Source organism: Phyllobates terribilis, unplaced genomic scaffold (assembly GCF_046119375.1).
Source record: "Phyllobates terribilis strain yellow unplaced genomic scaffold, ASM4611937v1 Scaffold_4__5_contigs__length_816908805, whole genome shotgun sequence".
Classification (NCBI taxonomy): Eukaryota; Metazoa; Chordata; class Amphibia; order Anura; family Dendrobatidae; genus Phyllobates; species Phyllobates terribilis.
In genome coordinates, this window is record NW_027362764.1 from 94523598 (window position 1) to 94544473 (window position 20876).

The following is a 20876-nucleotide window of genomic DNA, read 5'->3' on the forward strand; positions in this document are numbered from 1 at the left end:
AAAGGTTAATGGACCCAGGGCAATGTAGAAAATAAATAATGCTCCCAGGCCGGCGCATTTGCTCACCCGCACCCAGTATTGTCTCTTCCACTGGTGGCCTGCCATCAGCATCCAGTGGGACAGGGCGTCAGGTCACCCCTACAGCCAATCTTCTGATTGTCTGCAGCCGTCACATTTCATCCGAACAAGAAGAGGGTTTGTGTTTTTCATTTTACTCTACACACATTACATTTTCTAGTGGTGGAGAACGCCATTAAAATATGAACAATACAGTGGTGTCTACTTAGGAGTTTGCTTTCTCCACAAGGACCATATACCCCTGACCTTGTCTTGCCTGTGTACTAGTGTAATAAGCTAAAGATCTAGAATAGTGAGACCCCTTTGGTGGCTTCTTGTATGAATCTATTGACACAGTGGGTATCTGCACTATAAACTCCTCTATTATATAGCTTTGTCTTCCCACATGCTTATTGGGCTCCGATAATAACTTCATTGGTCTGTTGTTTTCTTTTTTTTATAGCATCCACCAGGACAAGTGAGGAGAAAGTACAGCTCGTGCTCTACAATTTTCCTCGATGACAGCACAGTCAGCCAACCTAACCTCAAGTATACAATTAAATGGTCAGTGGATACCATTTTATACGATACATATATTTTTTATTTTTATACACCGATCAGCCGCCACATTAACATCACCGGCCTAAAATTGTGTAGGTTTTCTTCTGCTGCCAGATTGCTCTTTCCCCATCGAGGCTTGGACCCCACAAGACCTCAGAAGATGCTGTGTGGTATTCTTGCTTGAAAACGTTAGATCCTACAGCCCCTGTAAGATGTAAGGTGGAGGCCTCCATAGATTGGACGGTCTTCCTTGCACATCTCACAGATGATCGATTGATTGAGATCTGTGGAATTTGTAGGCCTAGTCTTCTTCACCTTGAACTTCTGTTTTTTTTTTTGTCATGTTCCTCAAATATTTCTTTATAATTTTTGCAGTGTGCGCATTGTTGAAAGAGGACAACACTGTTGTCATGAGGGGGTATATTTGGTCTATACATCCGAATACCAAGACCCCAGGTTTTCAAGCAGAACATTGACCATAGGCAATGTGCACCCATTGTGCTTTCTGATGCCTCGTGTTCACACACAGGACATGAAAGAAAACTAGATTCATCAGACCTGGCCACCTTCTTCCATTGCTGTATTGGTGCCCATGACCTTGTAACAATTCACTGGCTGACCTTCCTTGGACAGCTTTTCATACGAACTACTGCATATGGAAATACACCACAAGGCTTGGACATCCTGTACTTTGACTCATTTGTCGAGCCATCACACATTGGTCCTTATCACAGTTTTTAAATTCCTAGGCAATCAATGTTATTCACTTTTTACCATTGATTTTGTTATGGCTGATTTCTCATGCTGCGATTTCACTCTGAAATCAGATTCCACTCTCCCATTCAAGTCTATGGGTCCGTAGAAAAAATCGGACTGCACTCGGATGACATATGTGTGCAGTCCAGTTTCCGTGGACTCACAGAATGGAGAAGATAGAGATGTTCTCCATCTTCTCCTCACAGTATGCTACGGTTCTGTCATTCAAGAGTCAGATCACACTATGGGGACACTAGGATAAAACTCTGATCAAAATGTCCTTAACATAGTCAGCCCGAATCTATGGTCCTGAGACCCTGCCCTTTAAAAGGAACCTGTCTGCAGGTTTTTATACCCCCAAACTAATGTCCTCTATGAAAGCCCTCGCAATATTGGCCAGTGGCATAACTAGAGTCCGATGGGCCCCGGTGCAAGATTTGGATCTGGCCTTCCCCCACGCATGTTGGTCAGATGTATGGGCCCTTGAAGCATACTACATCCTATAAGGACATATATGTTGCTCCCCCTCCCCCATTGTGTCGTAATGTCCCCCATCTTGAGTCCATTCGAGGTATATATGTCCCCCATCCTGGGCCCCACACTGGTAAAGCCTCTTTTTCATTTAATATAAGCATTGATTTTTCTGGAATAAGACCTTGGATCACAGATATCAAAGTATCATTTTATTCAACCTCCTATGATCTACATACCCATATAGACTGCTTAGGTGGGTTGATCCTACTGACAGATACCCTTTAAAAGAGCGCAAGACCACTAAAGTTGTGATCAAGCCAGCTTCAGAGCAGCGCCTAGAAGCTTGCTCTAGAGCAAAAGGCTTGTAAGTGCTCCCCTTCCTTGCTTGGGAAACTCGTCACCTCTGATAGATTGCAGAGGTGGCTGGTAACCTAGGCAATGAGCAGTACACTTCAAAATAAGAATGTAAATAATTTTCAATGAGAGGTAAACTGCATAGTTGATTGTTTGTTTTTTTTACAAGTGCTTTGTAATTTTATCACTTTTCGATGATTAGAAAACCCCTTTTAAAGATAATTTTTTATTTGGCTCAGTTTTATTTTTAAAGTGATATAAAATTGGGTAAAGGGCGAGGAAAAGTGAAGGGTAGGAGTTTTGGGATGCTGTTTAATTGTTATGGAATTTTCTATGCTTAAAGCACCACTCGGGTGTTTTTTTTCTTAATTTCACCGCTGGAGTGGTATCACGAATGCATCTTCCCCGCCCCTAGAATTATACTTACTTACTAGTTTATTTATTTTACCCACTTATATCGCTTTATTAATTTTACAGTGCTTCAAAGACATCATCATCACTGTCTCCATTGGGGCTCACAATCTAGAATCTCTATCAGTATGTCTTTGGAGTGTGGGAGGAAACCGGAGAACCCGGAGGAAACCCAAGCAAACACGAGGACAACATACAAACTCCTTGCAAATGTTGTCCTTGGTGGGGCTAGTTGCCATCTTCTGCTGTTCTCAGTGCCACTCCGGTCATCTTCTACTGTTTCTGACCTACCAGATTGCTCCAGTGTTTGCTGGTTGAGCTGGAAGTCACAACTCAATAGAAGACTGAGATCTTGTGATTATTACCCCTGACTTCTCGTCAGTTAGGAGTTGTGGTCACAAGACCGAAGACCGGAGCAGCGCTGGGAAGAGCTGAAGACTGAGACTGGTAAGTATATTACAAAGGGCAGGGAGCTTTAGATTAATGATACCACTCCGGGGGTGAAATAGAAAAAACTAACACCGCAGTGGTGCTACAACTGTTTTACTGCCCAAAATGTAAGTACTGGCTAGATTATTATGGCTAGAGCCTTCCTACCATTATACGCACTGGCACTTCTATGGCAGTGCAGACTGACACATCCTCTTATAACTATTCAGAAGGACTCCTCTGGAAGGAGTATTGAAGCCTACTATACTATTTCATCCCTTTTTTTCTTTTCTGGCATACATTCTGAACGTAGGACAAAAACATGATGTGAACAGGGATTGATAACTTAGAAATAATTTTTTGGGGGGGTCAGTTTAATCAGTGATGTTTTTTTTAATGACATGCACATGTTTTATTTTTAGAAGCAATCGTATATCTTGGGGCTCATTCAGACATCGGATTGTTTTTGCATGCATGGAAGACCGGAGTAGTCTCCAAAGTTTGTGATTTGTTACCATATTTTCAGTTACTCATTAAAAGGTATCAACCACTGAAGACTCTCAAATTTTTTATATTTTTCTATCTATTGGGTAACACGGTACAAAGTTATGTTTTTCCCTGTAGAAAAATCACTGTGTTGGTTTTTTACCATCAGAGTTTCAGCAGTTTTTCTCAGGTGAAAAAAAGAACTGACGGAGGTTTCTCAAGTTTATCACATCAGAGTCCATAAAAAACTGTCAGGACACAGATGACATCCGTGCACTGTCTGTATTTAACAATGCAAAGAATAGAATACGAACATGTAATTTTATATATCCTTCCATGACCAAAATCCCCAAACACTGGTGGCACCGGTACCGCTTGTTGCGTACGTGAAAAAAAGTGACGTCTGAATGAGGCCTAAGAAATGCATTTCAGAATAATACACACATGATTAGATAAAGTTAAGGTCTTTCCATAGACTGAAGAACTTTTTTTTAGCAGATCACACTTGTGGTTTCCTGTGGAAAGACTTCATGTGTCGATCCACTATATAAATAGCATATTGCAGGGCACGTTTCTTTACATAGTACACGTCTGCATTTTCATTTTCAAATTCTATTTTGAAATTTTTACTTTTTTCATATTTTTCCTGCTGGGACTTAAAGATCATAAAGTAATGAGTTTATTAAAGGGTTTTTTTTGTATTAAGTAGTTATTTAGTGTATAAATACATCCTGCACATTGTGTGCCCTGCTGTACAGCCCGTCGCTTTGATCCCAGCTCGGTACAATAGCTAGAAATGGGGGCCAAGTATGACAGCAGAATCAGACTACACATGGTTTGTTTGTAGTCTGTTACCATGGTGGCGGATAATCTGTTTTGTATTTACAGTTCATCTGCTGATCTGAGATTTTATATTTGCAAATTTGCTTCATTTTTTGATGTATAGCAAAAATGACAAAATGATATCTAAGGCATTTATAGCCTGGTAAGTACAGAGGTGTCATCTGCAAAAAGCTTGTAAGATTAAAATTATCATCTGATGTATACGATGCTTATTAAACCTATCTTTTTTTTTTTTCTTTTACAGCGTAGCATTGGCAATATATTACCATATAAAAAACAGGTACGTTAAGATTCTGAAAATCACAGTAAAATTTGCATTTAACCGATATGAATAGGCAGAGTGTGATGTGATTCCTAAATCGGCTCCTTATTTTAGTGGAGTTGTTTGTTCATTAGCCACTTAATGCTCAATTATTGCCCTTGGGCCTCTTTTCCATACGGCTGTATTATTGCCCTTGGGCCTCTTTTTCATACGGCTGTATTATTGCCCTTGGGCCTCTTTTTCATACGGCTGTATTATTGCCCTTGGGCCTCTTTTTCATACGGCTGTATTATTGCCCTTGGGCCTCTTTTTCATACGGCTGTATTATTGCCCTTGGGCCTCTTTTCCATACGGCTGTATTATTGCCCTTGGGCCTCTTTTCCATACGGCTGTATTATTGCCCTTGGGCCTCTTTTTCATACGGCTGTATTATTGCCCTTGGGCCTCTTTTTCATACGGCTGTATTATTGCCCTTGGGCCTCTTTTTCATACGGCTGTATTATTGCCCTTGGGCCTCTTTTCCATACGGCTGTATTATTGCCCTTGGGCCTCTTTTTCATACGGCTGTATTATTGCCCTTGGGCCTCTTTTTCATACGGCTGTATTATTGCCCTTGGGCCTCTTTTTCATACGGCTGTATTATTGCCCTTGGGCCTCTTTTTCATACGGCTGTATTATTGCCCTTGGGCCTCTTTTCCATACGGCTGTATTATTGCCCTTGGGCCTCTTTTCCATACGGCTGTATTATTGCCCTTGGGCCTCTTTTTCATACGGCTGTATTACTGTGTGTAAACTGACCTGCGGTGTTTGTTTCAAATTCACAATATGTCAATTTCTCTTGCGGCTACGATGCGTTTTATCTGCGGACTTTCGCCATAGAATTGCATTAGATGCGGAAAATCCACAGGTAAAAAAAAGAAATAAATAAAACGCATTTAATCCGCACATGACTGTATCAATAAAGTTTTGTTAAAGCCAAATACCAGGAAGCATCAAAAACAAATTTAAAACCTGACATAACAAAACTGCAATAAAAAACTCATAAAAATAATGCACTTAAAAACATGCTGAAAAAAAACCGCACATAACCTAATTTACTGAAACTTGCGTTACTTGCTTACTATACTAATCTAGGATGTAGTACCACACTCAAACTGTAGACAGGCGTGGCGCTGTTTTTGGAAGAAAGCAGCCATATTTTTCTCATCATTAAGAATTCATTTAAATCTGCAGCAGCTTTTTATGAGATGGATGCAGTCCGTTCATATACATTTGAATGGCTGCATGTAATACTATATTTCTCCTGTAGCGGTCACTGCACAAGAAATAGCTAGCCGGCAGCAAGAAAACCCCTTTAACCCTTTGTATTTATTTTCTGTTTTGGTAAAAGAATAACCACAACGCTTAATGATCTTTTATTATAAATATTCCGAATTGTTATCAGGATTGTGAATTTGTCCTATAAAAACCCCTCATGAGACGAAAATGATGGCAAAGGGCCCCATGGGACGTAAATGATGGTAAAGGGCCCCAGATAATGGAAAGAATCCAGCAGGTTTTCTGATCACTGTTCAGTCCCCCGTCTCTGTAGTCTTGTGCCAGGTTCTGAGATATAGACGGACACATTAGGACTGTCAGGCTGACGGGGAGATAAATCTCCGTTAGAGCTATCAGGGGTAATTTGTAAAGAAGCGTCTCATGAAGTGGGTATGGGTTTGGCAGGCTGTCAGGAATGTGTTGCACCATTTATTCTATCACTGTGGATTACGCCAGGACTTCAAGTTGATACCGATGGGTTCTGTATTAAATTCCCATTACTTCTATATTCGATTCCAATTATATTGGCTTTACTAGTCGCATAGTAACACATACATCCGAGCTCAGTTAATGGGTCTTACAGGCATATCATATTGATAAATTCTTCTTAGATCAGGTCCTCAATATCTTATCGGTGGTGGTCCGACATCCCTGATCAGCTATTTGCTGCTCCATTGGCTGCAGGACGTAAACTGTGTATGGACGTAAACTATGTATGGAGGTGAACAGCACCATTCACTGTGTAGTGGCTGTTCTTAAGTACTACAGGTACGGTCAAGAGCGCTTTGCTTTTCGACTGTACATAGTTTGCAACCGATCACAGCCAGAGCTGAAAATGGCTGGTTAGTGGGGAATCTGGTTGTTGGACCTCCACCGATCTCATGTTGATCACCTGTCCTAAGAAGCCTGGAAAACTTCTCTAGGCTACATTTTCATGTTGTTTTTCTTATCCACTGATCCATACAGTTTAAAGGAACCATGCACACACCCATTGTTTTTATAAAAAAAAAAAAAAAAAAAGAAAAGAAAAAAGTTTGTCTTGTTAAACTCTGTGCATGTCTTATTCTCATCAGTGATTGTAGATCAGATACGACCATTCAGTTCTCCGGGGATCTGGTAGAAGTGGATGTAAAACAGAAGTGTAGACCATTAACCTCCCAGTTTTTAAAAAATGGGAGAGAAAAAAAAATGGATCCACAGTGGGTGTAAAACTGAGAATAAAACAGATTACACATGAGAGATAAACAATCTGTTTTTGGTGGATGTAAAAAATTAAAAGGGCTACTTGAAACTAGCCTTAAAAGGGTGTTACAAAATTGGTTTAAGTTAGAAAAAGCAAGTCAGTTGCAAACTTGCATCTTTTCATGCTGTCTATCTGCTTTCATTCTCCTGCATTGAGAGCCTTTATCTTTTATAGTGTAAAGCTGGTTTTCATTGAGCTTGGTGACTAGTGCTAGTCTGTCTATACCCTGCTGACAATGTAAAGTAATTGCTTTCCAGGAGAAAGTAATATCCTAGCCCCCTGTCTTTAGCTGATTGATTATATATAGCAGTTATCTGCACGCCACCTTCCTCCTCTGTCCTAGCTTCTGAGAAACTGCTTTAATTAATTCTTGCAAAATCACCAGCCTCGCAGCTTTCAGATCAGGTCTCCTAAACATGGCTCTTGGCTCTCACTTTCCAGAGCTGTTTACTTGTTCAAATGCCCTGTTATCTCTATATGTAAACAACATTTACCATATAAGCTGACCCGAGTATAAGCCGAGGCACCTAATTTTACCACAAAAAAACTGGGAAAACTTATTGACTCGAGTATAAGCCTAGGGTAGAAAATGCAGCAGCTACTGGTAAATTTCTCAATCCTGGTATGCATGGTCCCCCTCATCCCTAATTCTGGTATGCATGGTCCCCCTCATCCCTAATTCTGGTATGCATGGTCCCCCTCATCCCTAATCCTGGTATGCATGGCACCCTTCATCCCCCAATCCTGGTATGCATGGCACCCCTCATCCCCCAATCTTGGTATGCATTGCCCCCCATCACTGAACACGTTACAAAAAATACACTTCTACTCACCTTCCTTCCCTCTACTCCAGCACTGTGTCCTGTCTGCCAGCAGCTCACCTCAGCATCTGAGCAGCTCACCTCAGCATCTGAGCAGCTCACCTCAGCATCTGAGCAGCTCACCTCAGCATCTGAGCAGCTCACCTCCGCATCTGAGCAGCTCACCTCCGCATCTGAGCAGCTCACCTCCGCATCTGAGCAGCTCACCTCCGCATCTGAGCAGCGCACCTCAGCATCTGAGCAGCGCATGACGTCACTTCTATGCGCCCTCAGACGCAGAGGTGAGCTGTGGGGATATTCACTCCTCCGCACGCTGGGACTATGGTAGTGGAGAGGAGTGAATATCTATGTTCTTTAATAGCGGGCGCACAGTGTCAGCAGCGCCGCAGCTCCTGCTGCGACTCAGCGATCCTCCGATCGCTGACACACTACACCCGCTGTAAAAGAAACCAATGTTTACTCCTCTCCACTCCCATGGGCGTGGAGAAGAGTGAATATTCATTTTCCTTTAGCAGCGGACATGCGGTAGCAGCAGCAGCGGCTACTGTGTGTGCCCCGCTCCTCCGCCCCCGCAACCCCCACCACTATCCACCACCGGAATGTATATACTATATGAAGTATATAACCGAGTTTAAGCCGAGGGGGGGCTTTTTCAGGCTAAAAATGTGCTGAGAAAGTCTGCTTATACTAGAGTATATATGGTTTGTTATCCTCTGACTAAGCTTGAAGCAAAACGTGTGTTGGTTGCATTTTCTTTGATAGCAATGCACAGTGGCCTGGAGTACACTTTACCTATCATTATGTGTACTTTTATGTGATATCACTCACTGCTTGTTTATCTGTATGTAAGGCCTTAACTTGTACAGCACTGTGATTGCACACAATATAACTCTGTATTGATTTGTAGTATTCACAAAAGGGAATTTTGTTATTAGCACTTGCCTTCCTTTTAATATTTTATAAGTGTGACTTTTGGATGTCTATTTTTATGCTTTTAATTATTTTGCTATCCATTAAACAATGTTTTTTATTCATTTTTTTTTTAGCCTTGCACATTTCTATATAGGTATTCTTGAATGTATTGGTGTACTTTGGCCCCTTGTATATAGTTCTTTATACTCATGTAGGTGTTTTAAAGTACCCAGCCACACTAAACTGCATCAAAGATAATTGGGTACAGAATGAGTAATAGCGTTAAACACACAGAAGTAAGTGAGCGGATAGAGACTATCCAGGTTATACTTTAAATACAAGAAAATTAAACAGCAAACACGAAATAATAATACTAGCCAAGTAAAAGGGTACCCAACTTTTGTTTCGCACACCATGTATGCTTCATCAGGGGACATATGTACATTTTCAGTCCTGGAAATATTATGCAGCCTGGTCTGAGCTTGTGGTATTTGAGTGCTGATATAGTTGTTTTTTTCTTTTGACCCTGTAGCACCCCAAGCTTTCCCAATGACGTACATCAGTTACCATTAATTTTCATGATTGTAAAGGCTATTACCAATGTATATATTTTGGATAATGCGTCTTTTTTTGTTAGGAAAACATCCCACCCACATTAATTATAATTACCAGATGAGACATTTTTCATACGATTTTTGCTTTGCTAATAAAGTGGAGCAGCTGACGGCGTGGAGATCTAGCTCCAGGCTCTGGATCCTTCTTCTGTTCTGTGTGCCAGCCCCATTGTTAATCTGCGAAACAGCAGGGAGAAAGCGGCTCCTCCTGCTCTAGTTTCCTGAAAGCAACTTTCTATTTCATATTCATTTACAGAAGAAATGTATAATTGCCATCGGGTTAGAAGTTTCACTTTTACTATAGATATACCAGAAATAATAATGACGGTATATTGTACTCTGATGGAAAAAAGGCTCAGATCTGGGTAATTATAGGAATGCGTAGAGAGACTGAAGACTCTGATCTGGTAATCGGTGCGGGTCACCTGCTCTGGCAGATGACTAGTTGAGTGGCTCTGAAATTAGTTAAAGCACCCGACATCACTATTTACTGGATACCTATTGCTTGTCATACCCCAAGATAAAAAAAAAAAAAAAAAAAAAATTCTCCTCTAGTGGTGACTGGAGACGACCATAAATAAATATATATTTCTGTATGTATTATATGTGTGTGTTGGTTACACTTGCTGCGGCGCAACCAAATATTATAACTTTTTTTTTTTTTTAGATCTTAATAATGTTCTGGGAGATGCAGGATTATTATATATACAGTAGTAAGAATAAATGAGTACACCCACCTTTGAAAAGTAGGATTTGAATCAATATCTCACTAAACGCGAGAACAATTTCCAAAATTTTGACAAGACTGAGTTTCATAGAATATGCTGAAAAAAAGGACATGGACCGCACATCCAAAAATCATATGTTGATCTAATGCTGCTAGGCAAAAATACACAGCCATCAGTTCCAAAAAAACATTTACAGTGGTGGCCAAAAGTATTGGCACCCCTGCAATTCTGTCAGATAATACTCAGTTTCTTCCTGAAAATGATTGCAATCACAAATTCTTTGGTATTATCTTCATTTAATTTGCTTGCAAGGAAAAAACACAAAAGAGAATGAAGCAAAAATCAAATCATTGATCATTTTACACAAAACTCCAAAAATGGGCCAGACAAAAGTATTGGCACCCTCAGCCTAATACTTGGTTGCACAACCTTTAGCCAAAATAACTGCGAACAACCGCTTCCGGTAACCATCAATGAGTTTCTTACAATGCTCTGCTGGAATTATAGACCATTCTTCTTTGGCAAACTGCTCCAGGTCCCTGATATTTGAAGGGTGCCTTCTCCAAACTGCCATTTTGAGATCTCTCCACAGGTGTTCTATGGGATTCAGGTCTGGACTCATTGCTGGCCACCTTAGAAGTCTCCAGTGCTTTCTCTCAAACCATTTTATAGTGCTTTTGGAAGTGTGTTTTGGGTCATTGTCCTGCTGGAAGACCCATGACCTCTGAGGGAGACCCAGCTTTCTCACACTGGGCCCTACATTATGCTGCAAAATTTGTTGGTAGTCTTCAGACTTCATAATGCCATGCACACGGTCAAGCAGTCCAGTGCCAGAGGCAGCAAAGCAACCCCAAAACATCAGGGAACCTCCGCCATGTTTGACTGTAGGGACCGTGTTCTTTTCTTTGAATGCCTCTCTTTTTTTTTTTCCTGTACACTCTGTTGATGCTTTTTGCCAAAAAGCTCTACTTTTGTCTCATCTGACCAGAGAACATTCTTCCAAAACATTTTAGGCTTTCTCAGGTAAGTTTTGGCAAACTCCAGCCTGGGTTTTTTATGTCTCGGGGTAAGAAGTGGGGTCTTCCTGGGTATCCTACCATACAGTCTGTAACATACCTGGCGGCGTCCTTGCATAGTGGTCCATCTCCCACTGTGCAAGAGCGCGCACTTGATCTCCTGTCCAGAATGTCTCTCTGGCTTCCCTCCATGCTGTCTGTTTGTGTCTGTTTCTGCTGCTTAAGGGCGGCGCCCGATCACTTCCTGCTTTTTGTACCTGCTGTGGGTCACACCCCTTGTGCGTCCTCAGCCTATTGCTGTCTGTCACCTGGTATATAGCTCAGCTGCTTCCATCTATCCCTGCCTGAGCATAGTGTTTCATTCAGTGTGTGCTTGCACTCTGAAGGTGCCAGGTCCCGTTCTGTGTTCTCTTGTCTGCCTATCCTGGAGGCTGTATTTCCAGGCCTGTCTGAACACGCTCCTAGCCTGTTCCTCCTGCCTTCTAGGGGCCGATTACCTAGACCCGTTCCTGTAGCTTGTCTGACCTGTCTGAACACGCTCCTAGCCTGTTCCTCCTGCCTTCTAGGGGCCGATTACCTAGACCTGCTCCTGTATCTTGTCTGTCCTGTCTGAACACGCACCTTGCCTGTTCGTCCTGCCTCTCTGGGGGCCGTATTCCCAGACCCGCTCCTGTACTCCGCTGCAGTGTCGGTCTCCTCCGTACACTCAGTTCCAGTCTGAACTCTCTCCTATCCTTTTCCTGTTTTGCCTCTATGTCCGTTCCCTTCCTTTTTCTGCAGAGTCTGAACTCGTACCTAACTCCTGCTTGTTGTCTCTGTACTCCCGTTTGTGAGTTTGTGGTCCACTCACTACTTCTCTGCTAGTACCCTGTGGGTGTCTGGCTCTGCCTTTCCCTTCCTGTCTGTTCCGTGTGAACAGAGCCCTGTTCCCCCTACTCAGCCTAGCCTGCTCTGACTCCTTTGCTCACCGCTCCGGTGGTTCTAGCCTGCTCTGACTCCTTTGCTCACCGCTCCGGCGGTTCTAGTCTGCTCTGACTCCTTTGCTTACCGCTCCGGCGGTTCTAGCCTGCCCTGCTTCTGCCCACTGCTCCGGCAGTCCTGTCCTGCCCTGCTTCTGCCCACTGCTCCGGCAGTCCTGTCCTGCCCTGCTTCTGCCCGCTGCTCCGGCAGTCCTGTCCTGCCCTGCTTCTGCCCGCTACTCCGGCAGTCCTGTCCTGCCCTGCTTCTGCCCGCTGCTCCGGCAGTCCTGTCCTGCCCTGCTTCTGCCCGCTGCTCCGGCAGTCCTGTCCTGCCCTGCTTCTGCCCGCTGCTCCGGCAGTCCTGTCCTGCCCTGCTTCTGCCCGCTGCTCCGGCAGTCCTGTCCTGCCCTGCTTCTGCCCGCTGCTCCGGCAGTCCTGTCCTGCCCTGCTTCTGCCCGCTGCGCCGGCAGTCCTGTCCTGCCCTGCTTCTGCCCGCTGCTCCGGCAGTCCTGTCCTGCCCTGCTTCTGCCCGCTGCTCCGGCAGTCCTGTCCTGCCCTGCTTCTGCCCGCTGCTCCGGCAGTCCTGTCCTGCCCTGCTTCTGCCCGCTGCTCCGGCAGTCCTGTCCTGCCCTGCTTGTGCCCGCTGCTCCGGCAGCCCCGTCCTGCTCTGTTCTTGCCCACCGCTTCGGGCGTTCCCTCTCTGCTGTGGTTGTCTACCGCATCTGCGGTTCTGTGACCCAGTCTGTACTGGGTCTTAACCTTTCTGTGCTCCAGCCCGTCCTTTCGGCCAGTACCTCCCTGCCTGCATACTCGCCTGTATCCACCCATCTGCATACCTGCCGTGTTTGCTTATATCCACCAGTCTGTGCCAGCCTAACCTGCCTGTTCCTGAGTCCCAGTGTGTACTGGGTCCTATCCCGCCTGTGTTCCTACCTGCTAGTGCCTCCCTGTCTGCACTCTAGCTGTGCTTGCCTGTACCCCTCTACCTGTATTGTTCCTGAGTCCCAGTGTGTACTGGGTCCTATCCCGCCTGTGTTCCTACCTGCTAGTGCCTCCCTGTCTGCACTCTAGCTGCGCTTGCCTTTACCCGCCTGCCTGCATACCAGTCGTGCCTGCCTATACCCTCCAGTATGTGCGCCAGCCTAACCAGCCTGATCCAGTAATCCCTGTGTGGGTCAACCCCCGTGTCCGGAGTTTGACCTGGAGTAGCACCTGGTCCCTCTGCCCGGTTTCTCCCTGGTGCACTGGCGTCGTATGCCGTCGTGCCATCTTGGTCGGATCGGCCAGATACTTAGTCACGCCCCTCCAGGCACTCTCCGGTTCATGGTCCAGTGGAATCACTACAATCACACGCACACGCCGCTCAGCCCGGGCGTGTGCATAACACAGTCCCTTTTCATTCAGACGCCGACGGATAGTACGGGTTGACACTGTTGTACCCTCGGACTGCAGGGAAGCTTGAACTTGTTTGGATGTTAGTCGAGGTTCTTTATCCACCATCCGCACAATCTTGCGTTGAAATCTCTCGTCAGTTTTTCTTTTCCGTCCACATCTAGGGAGGTTAGCCACAGTGCCATGGGCTTTACACTTCTTGATGACACTGCGCACAGAAGAAACAGGAACATTCAGGTCTTTGGAGATAGACTTGTAGCCTTGAGATTGCTCATGCTTCCTCACAATTTGGTTTCTCAAGTCCTCAGACAGTTCTTTGGTCTTCTTTCTTTTCTCCATGCTCAATGTGGTACACACAAGGACACAGGACAGAAGTTGAGTCAACTTTAATCCATGTTAACTGGCTGCAAGTGTGATTCAGTTATTGCCAACACCTGTTAGGTGCCACAGGTAAGTTACAGGTGCTGTTAATTACACGAATTAGAGAAGCATCACATGATTTTTCAAAGGGTGCCAATACTTTTGTCCACTCCCTTTTTTAGGTTTGGTGTGGAATTATATCCAATTTGGCTTTAGGACAATTCTTTTTGTGTTTTTTTCATTGAAGACAAATTAAATGAAGATAATAATACCAAAGAATTTGTGATTGCAATCATTTTCAGGAACAAAATGAGTATTATCTGACAGAATTGCAGGGGTGCCAATACTTTTGGCCACCACTGTATATTGGTCTCATCACTGCAGATTATATAATCCCAGTAGTCCTCATATATTTCAGCATGGGCCCTGTTAAATTGTAGGTGGCTTTTTTGTGCATGGGCTTTAGAAATGGCTTCCTTCGTGGACGACATCCATGCATGCCACCCCTCTGCAGTGTACGCCGTATTGTGTCACAGGAAACTCTCTTAAAAAGGTTTGGCTTTTTACTTCTTTAGCTAACGGCAGAGAACTTGACAAGGGTTGAAGAAAATCAAAATTCATCACATCATAAGACGCTCTGGTTTAGGTGTTAACTTCGGTGGTTGGCCTGGACATCTTTGAGATGGTTGCAGTTCCATCTTTGTTACATTTTTGTATAACCATTGTTCCCGTAGTCTGACTGATAAGTAAAGCTTTGCTGATATTCTTTTAGTCTTCACCTTTCTTGTGTAAAGAAATTATTTCTTGTCTTATGACATTTCTCTTCCATGTGGTGCCATTGCTAACAGCATGAAACGGGAAGGAGTTTTCTTTAAGGAACATCCTCTTATAGTGAACTGTCTGCTGGACACCTGTTTAATGAATAATTTGACTTGTCTATGGTTTGAATTCTTGTTCATTAGAATTTTGTAGTCTAAACATTGGCTTTGCTCTTCAGACTTTCATTGGGGTGTACTCACATTTGCAAGATGGTCTTTAACCCCTTAACAACATTGGACGTACTAATACGCGTCTGTGCCCTGGGACTTAAGAGCCAGACCCCTATTAGTACGTCATGGCGATCGCGCGCGCACACAGGCTGTGTGGGCGCGATCGCCGCCTGGTGTCAGCTGATTGTCACAGCTGACACCCGGTACTATGTGCAGGGAGCGGTCACGCACCGCTCCCAGCACATTAACCCCCGCGATGCTGCGATCGAAGTCGATCGCAACATTGCGGTGTCAAGGGGAGGTGATCGCAGATACTCACCTCCTCTTCCGGCCTCCAGCGCTGTCTGCCGTGGCTTCCAGGATGTTGCCATGACGACCCGATGTCGTCATGACAACATCCGGGTCACCAGACAGCAGGAAGATTTTTTGGACATGCGCAGTGCATCTCCAAACAATCTTCTCCCTGTCCAGCGCTGACGGCCTGCATGGCACAGGGATGGTGCTGCATTCCTGTGCCATGCAGGCGATCAGAGAAAAAAAAGTGAAAGTCCCAGACTGGGACAAAGTAATAAAATATAAAAACTGTCAGAAAGTGAAAAAAAAAAATGTAAAAATATAAAAAAATAAAAAAAATAAAAAAAATAATCCACCAAAAATAAAAATATAATGTACCCATCAATAAATATTATTATAAAAAAACAAAAAACAATAAAAGTACACATATTTGGTATCGCCGCGTCCAGAACAACCTGACCTATAAAACTGTCCCACTAGTTAACCCCTTCAGTGAACACGGTAAAAAATAAAAATAAAAAACGAAGCAAAAAACAATGCTTTATCACCATACCGCCAAACAAAAAATGGAATAACACGCGATCAAAAAGACTAATATAAATAAAAATGGTACTGCTGAAAACGTCATCTCATCCCGCAAAAAACAAGCCGCCATACAGCTCAATCAGCCGAAAAATAAAAGTTATAGCTCTCAGAATAAAGCTATGCTAAAAATTTATTTTTTCTATAAAATTGCTTTTATCTAAAAGTGCAAAACATAGAAATACAATATAAATGTGGTACCGCTGTAAACGTACTGACCCGAAGAATAAAGCTGCCTTATCAATTTTACCACACGCGGAACAGAATAAAAAAAAACAAAAAAAAAACAAAAAAACTATTCCTGAATTGTTGGTTTTTGTTTATTCTGCCTCCCAAAAATCGGAATAGAAAGCGATCAAAAAATGTCACGTGCCTGAAAATGGCACCAATAACAATGTCAACTCATCCCGCAAAAAACAAGCCGTTAAATGACTGTCTGCCAAAATCTGGAAAAATTGTAGCTCTCAAAATATGGCGATGCAAAAACTAGATTTTGCAAAAAATGCGTCTTTTAGTGTGTGACTGCTGTCAGTCATAAAAACCCCATATGATTCTGGTATCGCTGTAGTCTCACCGACCCGAAGAATAAGGTCGTCTAATCACTTATACCGCATGAGGAACGGCGTAAAAAATAAACTCTTAGGTTAGGGTTGTGCTAGGGTTAGGGTTGTGCTACGGTTAGCGTTGTGTTAGGGTTAGGGCTGGGGTTGGGATTTTTTTCAAAAGTAAAGAAAAAAAGATGATGATATGGCGACTAGTGTTGAGCGCAAGTGCTTTCTACTTGAGTTTGCTTCGGGTGTTCTGGTATGCATTGAGTATCGTGGGTATTTGAGTGACATGCTCGAGTCTCCGCCCTATATGCTTCACGGCCCAAAAAACTTTGCGGGGATTGCCTGCCATGCACGAGCGATCCCCGCATGTTTTTTTTTGGGTGCCTAATAACCGTGAAACATCCGGGCGGGGACTCGAGCATGTCACTCGAGCACACGCAGTACATGGTGCATACCTGAGTACCCGATGTAAACTCAAGTAGCGAGCACTTGCGCTCAAGACTAATGACAACTTATTCAATATGATGACCTAATGTTATCAAATTCTGTGTCGTACCTCTGGGTTCAAAATGTTCACTATACCCCTTAATAAAATCCTTGAGGGGTATAGTTTCCAAAATGTGGTCACATGTGGGGGAGCTCCAATGTTTGGGCACACAGGGACTCTCCAAATGCAACATGGTGTCCGCTAACAAATTGAATGGAAAATCGGCTCAAATTGTTAACGGACGCCATGTCGCGTTTGGAGAGGCCCTGTGTGACTAAACATTGGAGCTCCCGCACAAGTGACCCCATTTTGGAAACTAGACCACCCAAGGCACCTATCTAGATGCATAATGAGCACTTGGAACCCCCAGGTGCTTCACAAATTGATTTGTAATAATGAAAAAGTGAAAAAAAAAAACACTTTTTCATTTTTACGAATCAATTTGTGAAGCACCTGGGGGTTCCAAGTGCTCACTATGCATCTAGATAGGTGCCTTGGGGGGTCTAGTTTCCAAAATGGGTCACTTATGGGGGAGCTCCAATGTTTGGGCACCCAGGGACTCTCCAAATGCAACATGGTGTCCGCTAACAATTTTGAGCTGATTTTCCATTCAATTTGTTAGCGGACACCATGTTGCATTTGGAGAGTTACCCCTGTGAAAATAAAAAAAATTGGGTCTAAAGCAACATTTTTGTGAAATGTTCCACATTCCAAAATTTCCTGTGAAGCACCTGAAGGGTTAATAAAGTTCTTGAATGTGGTTGTGAGCACCTTGAGGGGTGCAGTTTTTAGAATGGTGTCACTTTTGGGTATTTTCGGTCATAAAGACATCTCAAAGTGACTTCAAATGTGATGTGGTCCCTAAAAAAATGGTTTTGTAAATTTTGTTGGAAAAATGAGAAATCGCTGGTCAACTTTTAACCCTTATAGCTTCCTAACAAAAAAAAATTTGGTTCCAAAATTGTGCTGATGTAAAGTAGACATGTGGGAAATGTTATTTATTAAGTATTTTGTGTGACATATCTCTCTGATTTAAGGGCATAAAAATTCAAATTTTGAAAATTGCAAAATTTTCAAAATTTTCGCCAAATTTCCGTTTTTTTCACAAATAAACGCAAGTGATATCGAAGAAATTTTACCACTATCATGAAGTACAAGATGTCACGAAAAAACATTCTCAGAATCAGGGGGATCTGTTGAAGCGTTCCAGAGTAATTACCTCATAAAGTGTCAGTGGTCAGAATTGTAAAAATTGGCCCGGTCATTAACGTGCAAACCACCCTCGGGGGTTAAGGGGTTAATGCATTTGTTAGGAATGTAGTTTTTTTGGATGTTCAAAGTAGCAAATCTTGTTTCCAATCAATGGCCCAGATTTGTACTAGTATTTTCTAGTATGGTATCCTATAGAAAATGTTGGTTCTGAACGGAAACTGCATCCCAATAGATTTTTCATTATCTATGCTGAGCACTATCTGTGTATATAATATTCAATATTACAAGCGATATATAAGTGATTTAGCTTGCCTCAAATCCCCAAGGGGAGACTAATAAAATAATTTATGGATTTGAAGCAAGCTACGATCACTTATATATCGCTTTTAATAATTGTAGTATATCGTAAAATTACTGTTTTCCTATGTAGCCGATCCACAGACAGACTTGGGGGCCTCAGCAGGGCCCTGACTGCCTTGACGCCACCCCGTTCCAACCTCTTAAATGCCGTCATAACAATTGACAGCAACATCTAAGTAGGTTAAAGTGCTTTGATTGGCACCAGCTCCCACCCTGGCCGGACCTCACCAATATGTTATTGGACACCTATTTAAGGATGGACAGCAAATGTCCTGCACAACCCCTTTAGAGAATAAATGATTTTTTTATTATTTTTTTTAATCATGTTGTCCAGCTTGGATACTTAGCAAACTTTGCAAATTTCTTTATTAGGGGATTTGTCTTCTATGTTAAAAAAAAAAAAAAAAAAGTATTTATTTATTTTAGCTGTATTGGTCTCAGAAAGTACTAATTTGGAGTACAGATGATGGCAGTAAAAGGGTCAGCACCTGTGTCCTCAAATTTGAAAGCCACTTTTATATGCAATTTTTTCTTTCCGTGCTGTACAAAATTATTTCATAAAAAAAAAAAAAAAAAAGTTCATGTTAAAATGTGAATATTCACTTTCTTTATAAACCGATCGTGCATAACACTTTTCTGATCCGCCTGATGTCTCTGGCTCTTTTTGTGAAGTATTATAAACTGTATAATCTCGGATGTTGACTTTCTCCACATTTACACAGACTAATACTTTGTTTCTTAACACGTATCAGACCCTTGTGCTGCCAACTCCTGCTCTTATCACTGACTCTTGTACAAAAGTTTGATAACCCGATATATGTGTCCACAATCCCAGAGATAAGCCAGATCAGCGGATCGTAACGTATGGTAATAGATGCAAATAGAGTCATTTAAATTACAGATCATGTAAATCTATGCCGAAATGTGTCTCTGGTTGTCAGTCAGCACTTTCATTCAAGCGCTCCTGCATATTTTAATGTTTGTTTTATATTTAATGGTGATTGGAAATCCGATGACCGCTCCTTGACATTAGGGTTGAAATACAGGGAATAAAAAAACAATTTAGGGATGGCTCTTACAAAATGATAAAAATTAAATGTATATATACAGTCATGGCCGATGGTGTTGGCTCCCTTGAAATTATTCCAGAAAATAAAGTATTTCTCGCAATTACACATGTTTTGCTATACACATGTTTATTTCCTTTGTGTGTATTGGAACAGTACATAATTTCACACAAAACCCCACAAATGGACCGGACAAAATTGTTGGCATCCTCAAATTAATCTTTGGTTGCACACCCTTTGGAATAAATAACTGCAATCAATCGCTTCCTATAACCATCAACAAGCTTCTTAAACCTCTCAACTGGAATTTTGGACCATTCTTCTTTTGCAAGCTGCTCCAGGTCTCTCATATTTGAAGGCACCTTCTCCCAACAGCAATTTTAAAATCTGTCCACAGGTGTTAAATGGGAAATAGATCCGGACTCATTGCTGCCACTTCAGAACTCTCTAGCGCTTTGTTTCCTTCCATTTCTGGGTGCTTCTTCAATTATGTTTGGGGTCATTGTCCTGCTGGAAGACCCATAAACTAGTACGCAAACCCAGTTTTCTGAAACTGGGCACTACATTGCGACCCAAAGTCATTTGGTAATCAGATTTCATGATGCCTTGCACACAGTCAAGACTCCTAGAGGCAGCAAAACAACCCCAAACATCTTTGAACCTCCACCATATTTGACTTTAGGTACTGTGTTCTTTTTTTTGCAGGCCTCGTTCCATTTTCGGTAAACAGAATAATATACTTTACCAAAAAGTTCTATCTTGGTCTCCTCTGTCCACAAGATGCTATCCCAGAAAGATTTTGGCTTACTCAAGTACATTTTGGCAAACTGCAGTCTAGCTTTTTTATGTCTGTCAGCAGTGGGGTCCTCCTGGGTCTCCTGCCATAGCATTTCATTCAAATGTCGACTGACAATGATGCACCCCAAGCGGCAGGACAGCTTGAATTTCTTTGTAACGTGATTGAAGCTGCTTATCCACCATCCTGACTATCCTGCATTGCAGCATTTCAGAAATTTTGCAAGGAGATTAGCTACAGTGCCATGGGTTGTAAATTTTTTTGATTATGTTGCGCACCCTGGACAAAAGAACATCAAGATCTCTGGAGATGGACTTGTAACCTTTTTAGACAGTTCTCTTCTCCGCTTTCTGTTCTCCATGCTTAGTGTGACATGCACACACACAATGCAAATATTGCGTGAACTTTCCCCTTTTTATCTGGTTTCAGGTGTGATTTTCATTTTGCCCCACATGTTACTTTCCACAGGTGCGTTCGAACAAGCATCACATACTTGACACAAAGTTGATTACCCATAATTTTGTAAAGGTGCCAACAATTTTG

The 20876-nt window shown here is 42.6% G+C and overlaps 1 protein-coding gene across 2 annotated transcripts in view; it reads left to right on the top strand.

Moving 5' to 3' along the window:
• CCNY (cyclin Y) overlaps nt 1-20876 on the top strand; it is a 157994-nt gene that overhangs the window by 112848 nt on the left and 24270 nt on the right. For both annotated transcript variants that reach the window (XM_073677638.1, XM_073677639.1), the window contains exons 4-5: nt 521-621; nt 4616-4651. In XM_073677638.1, the coding sequence (XP_073533739.1) occupies nt 521-621; nt 4616-4651 (137 nt within the window). The remainder of the gene's footprint in view (nt 1-520; nt 622-4615; nt 4652-20876) is intronic.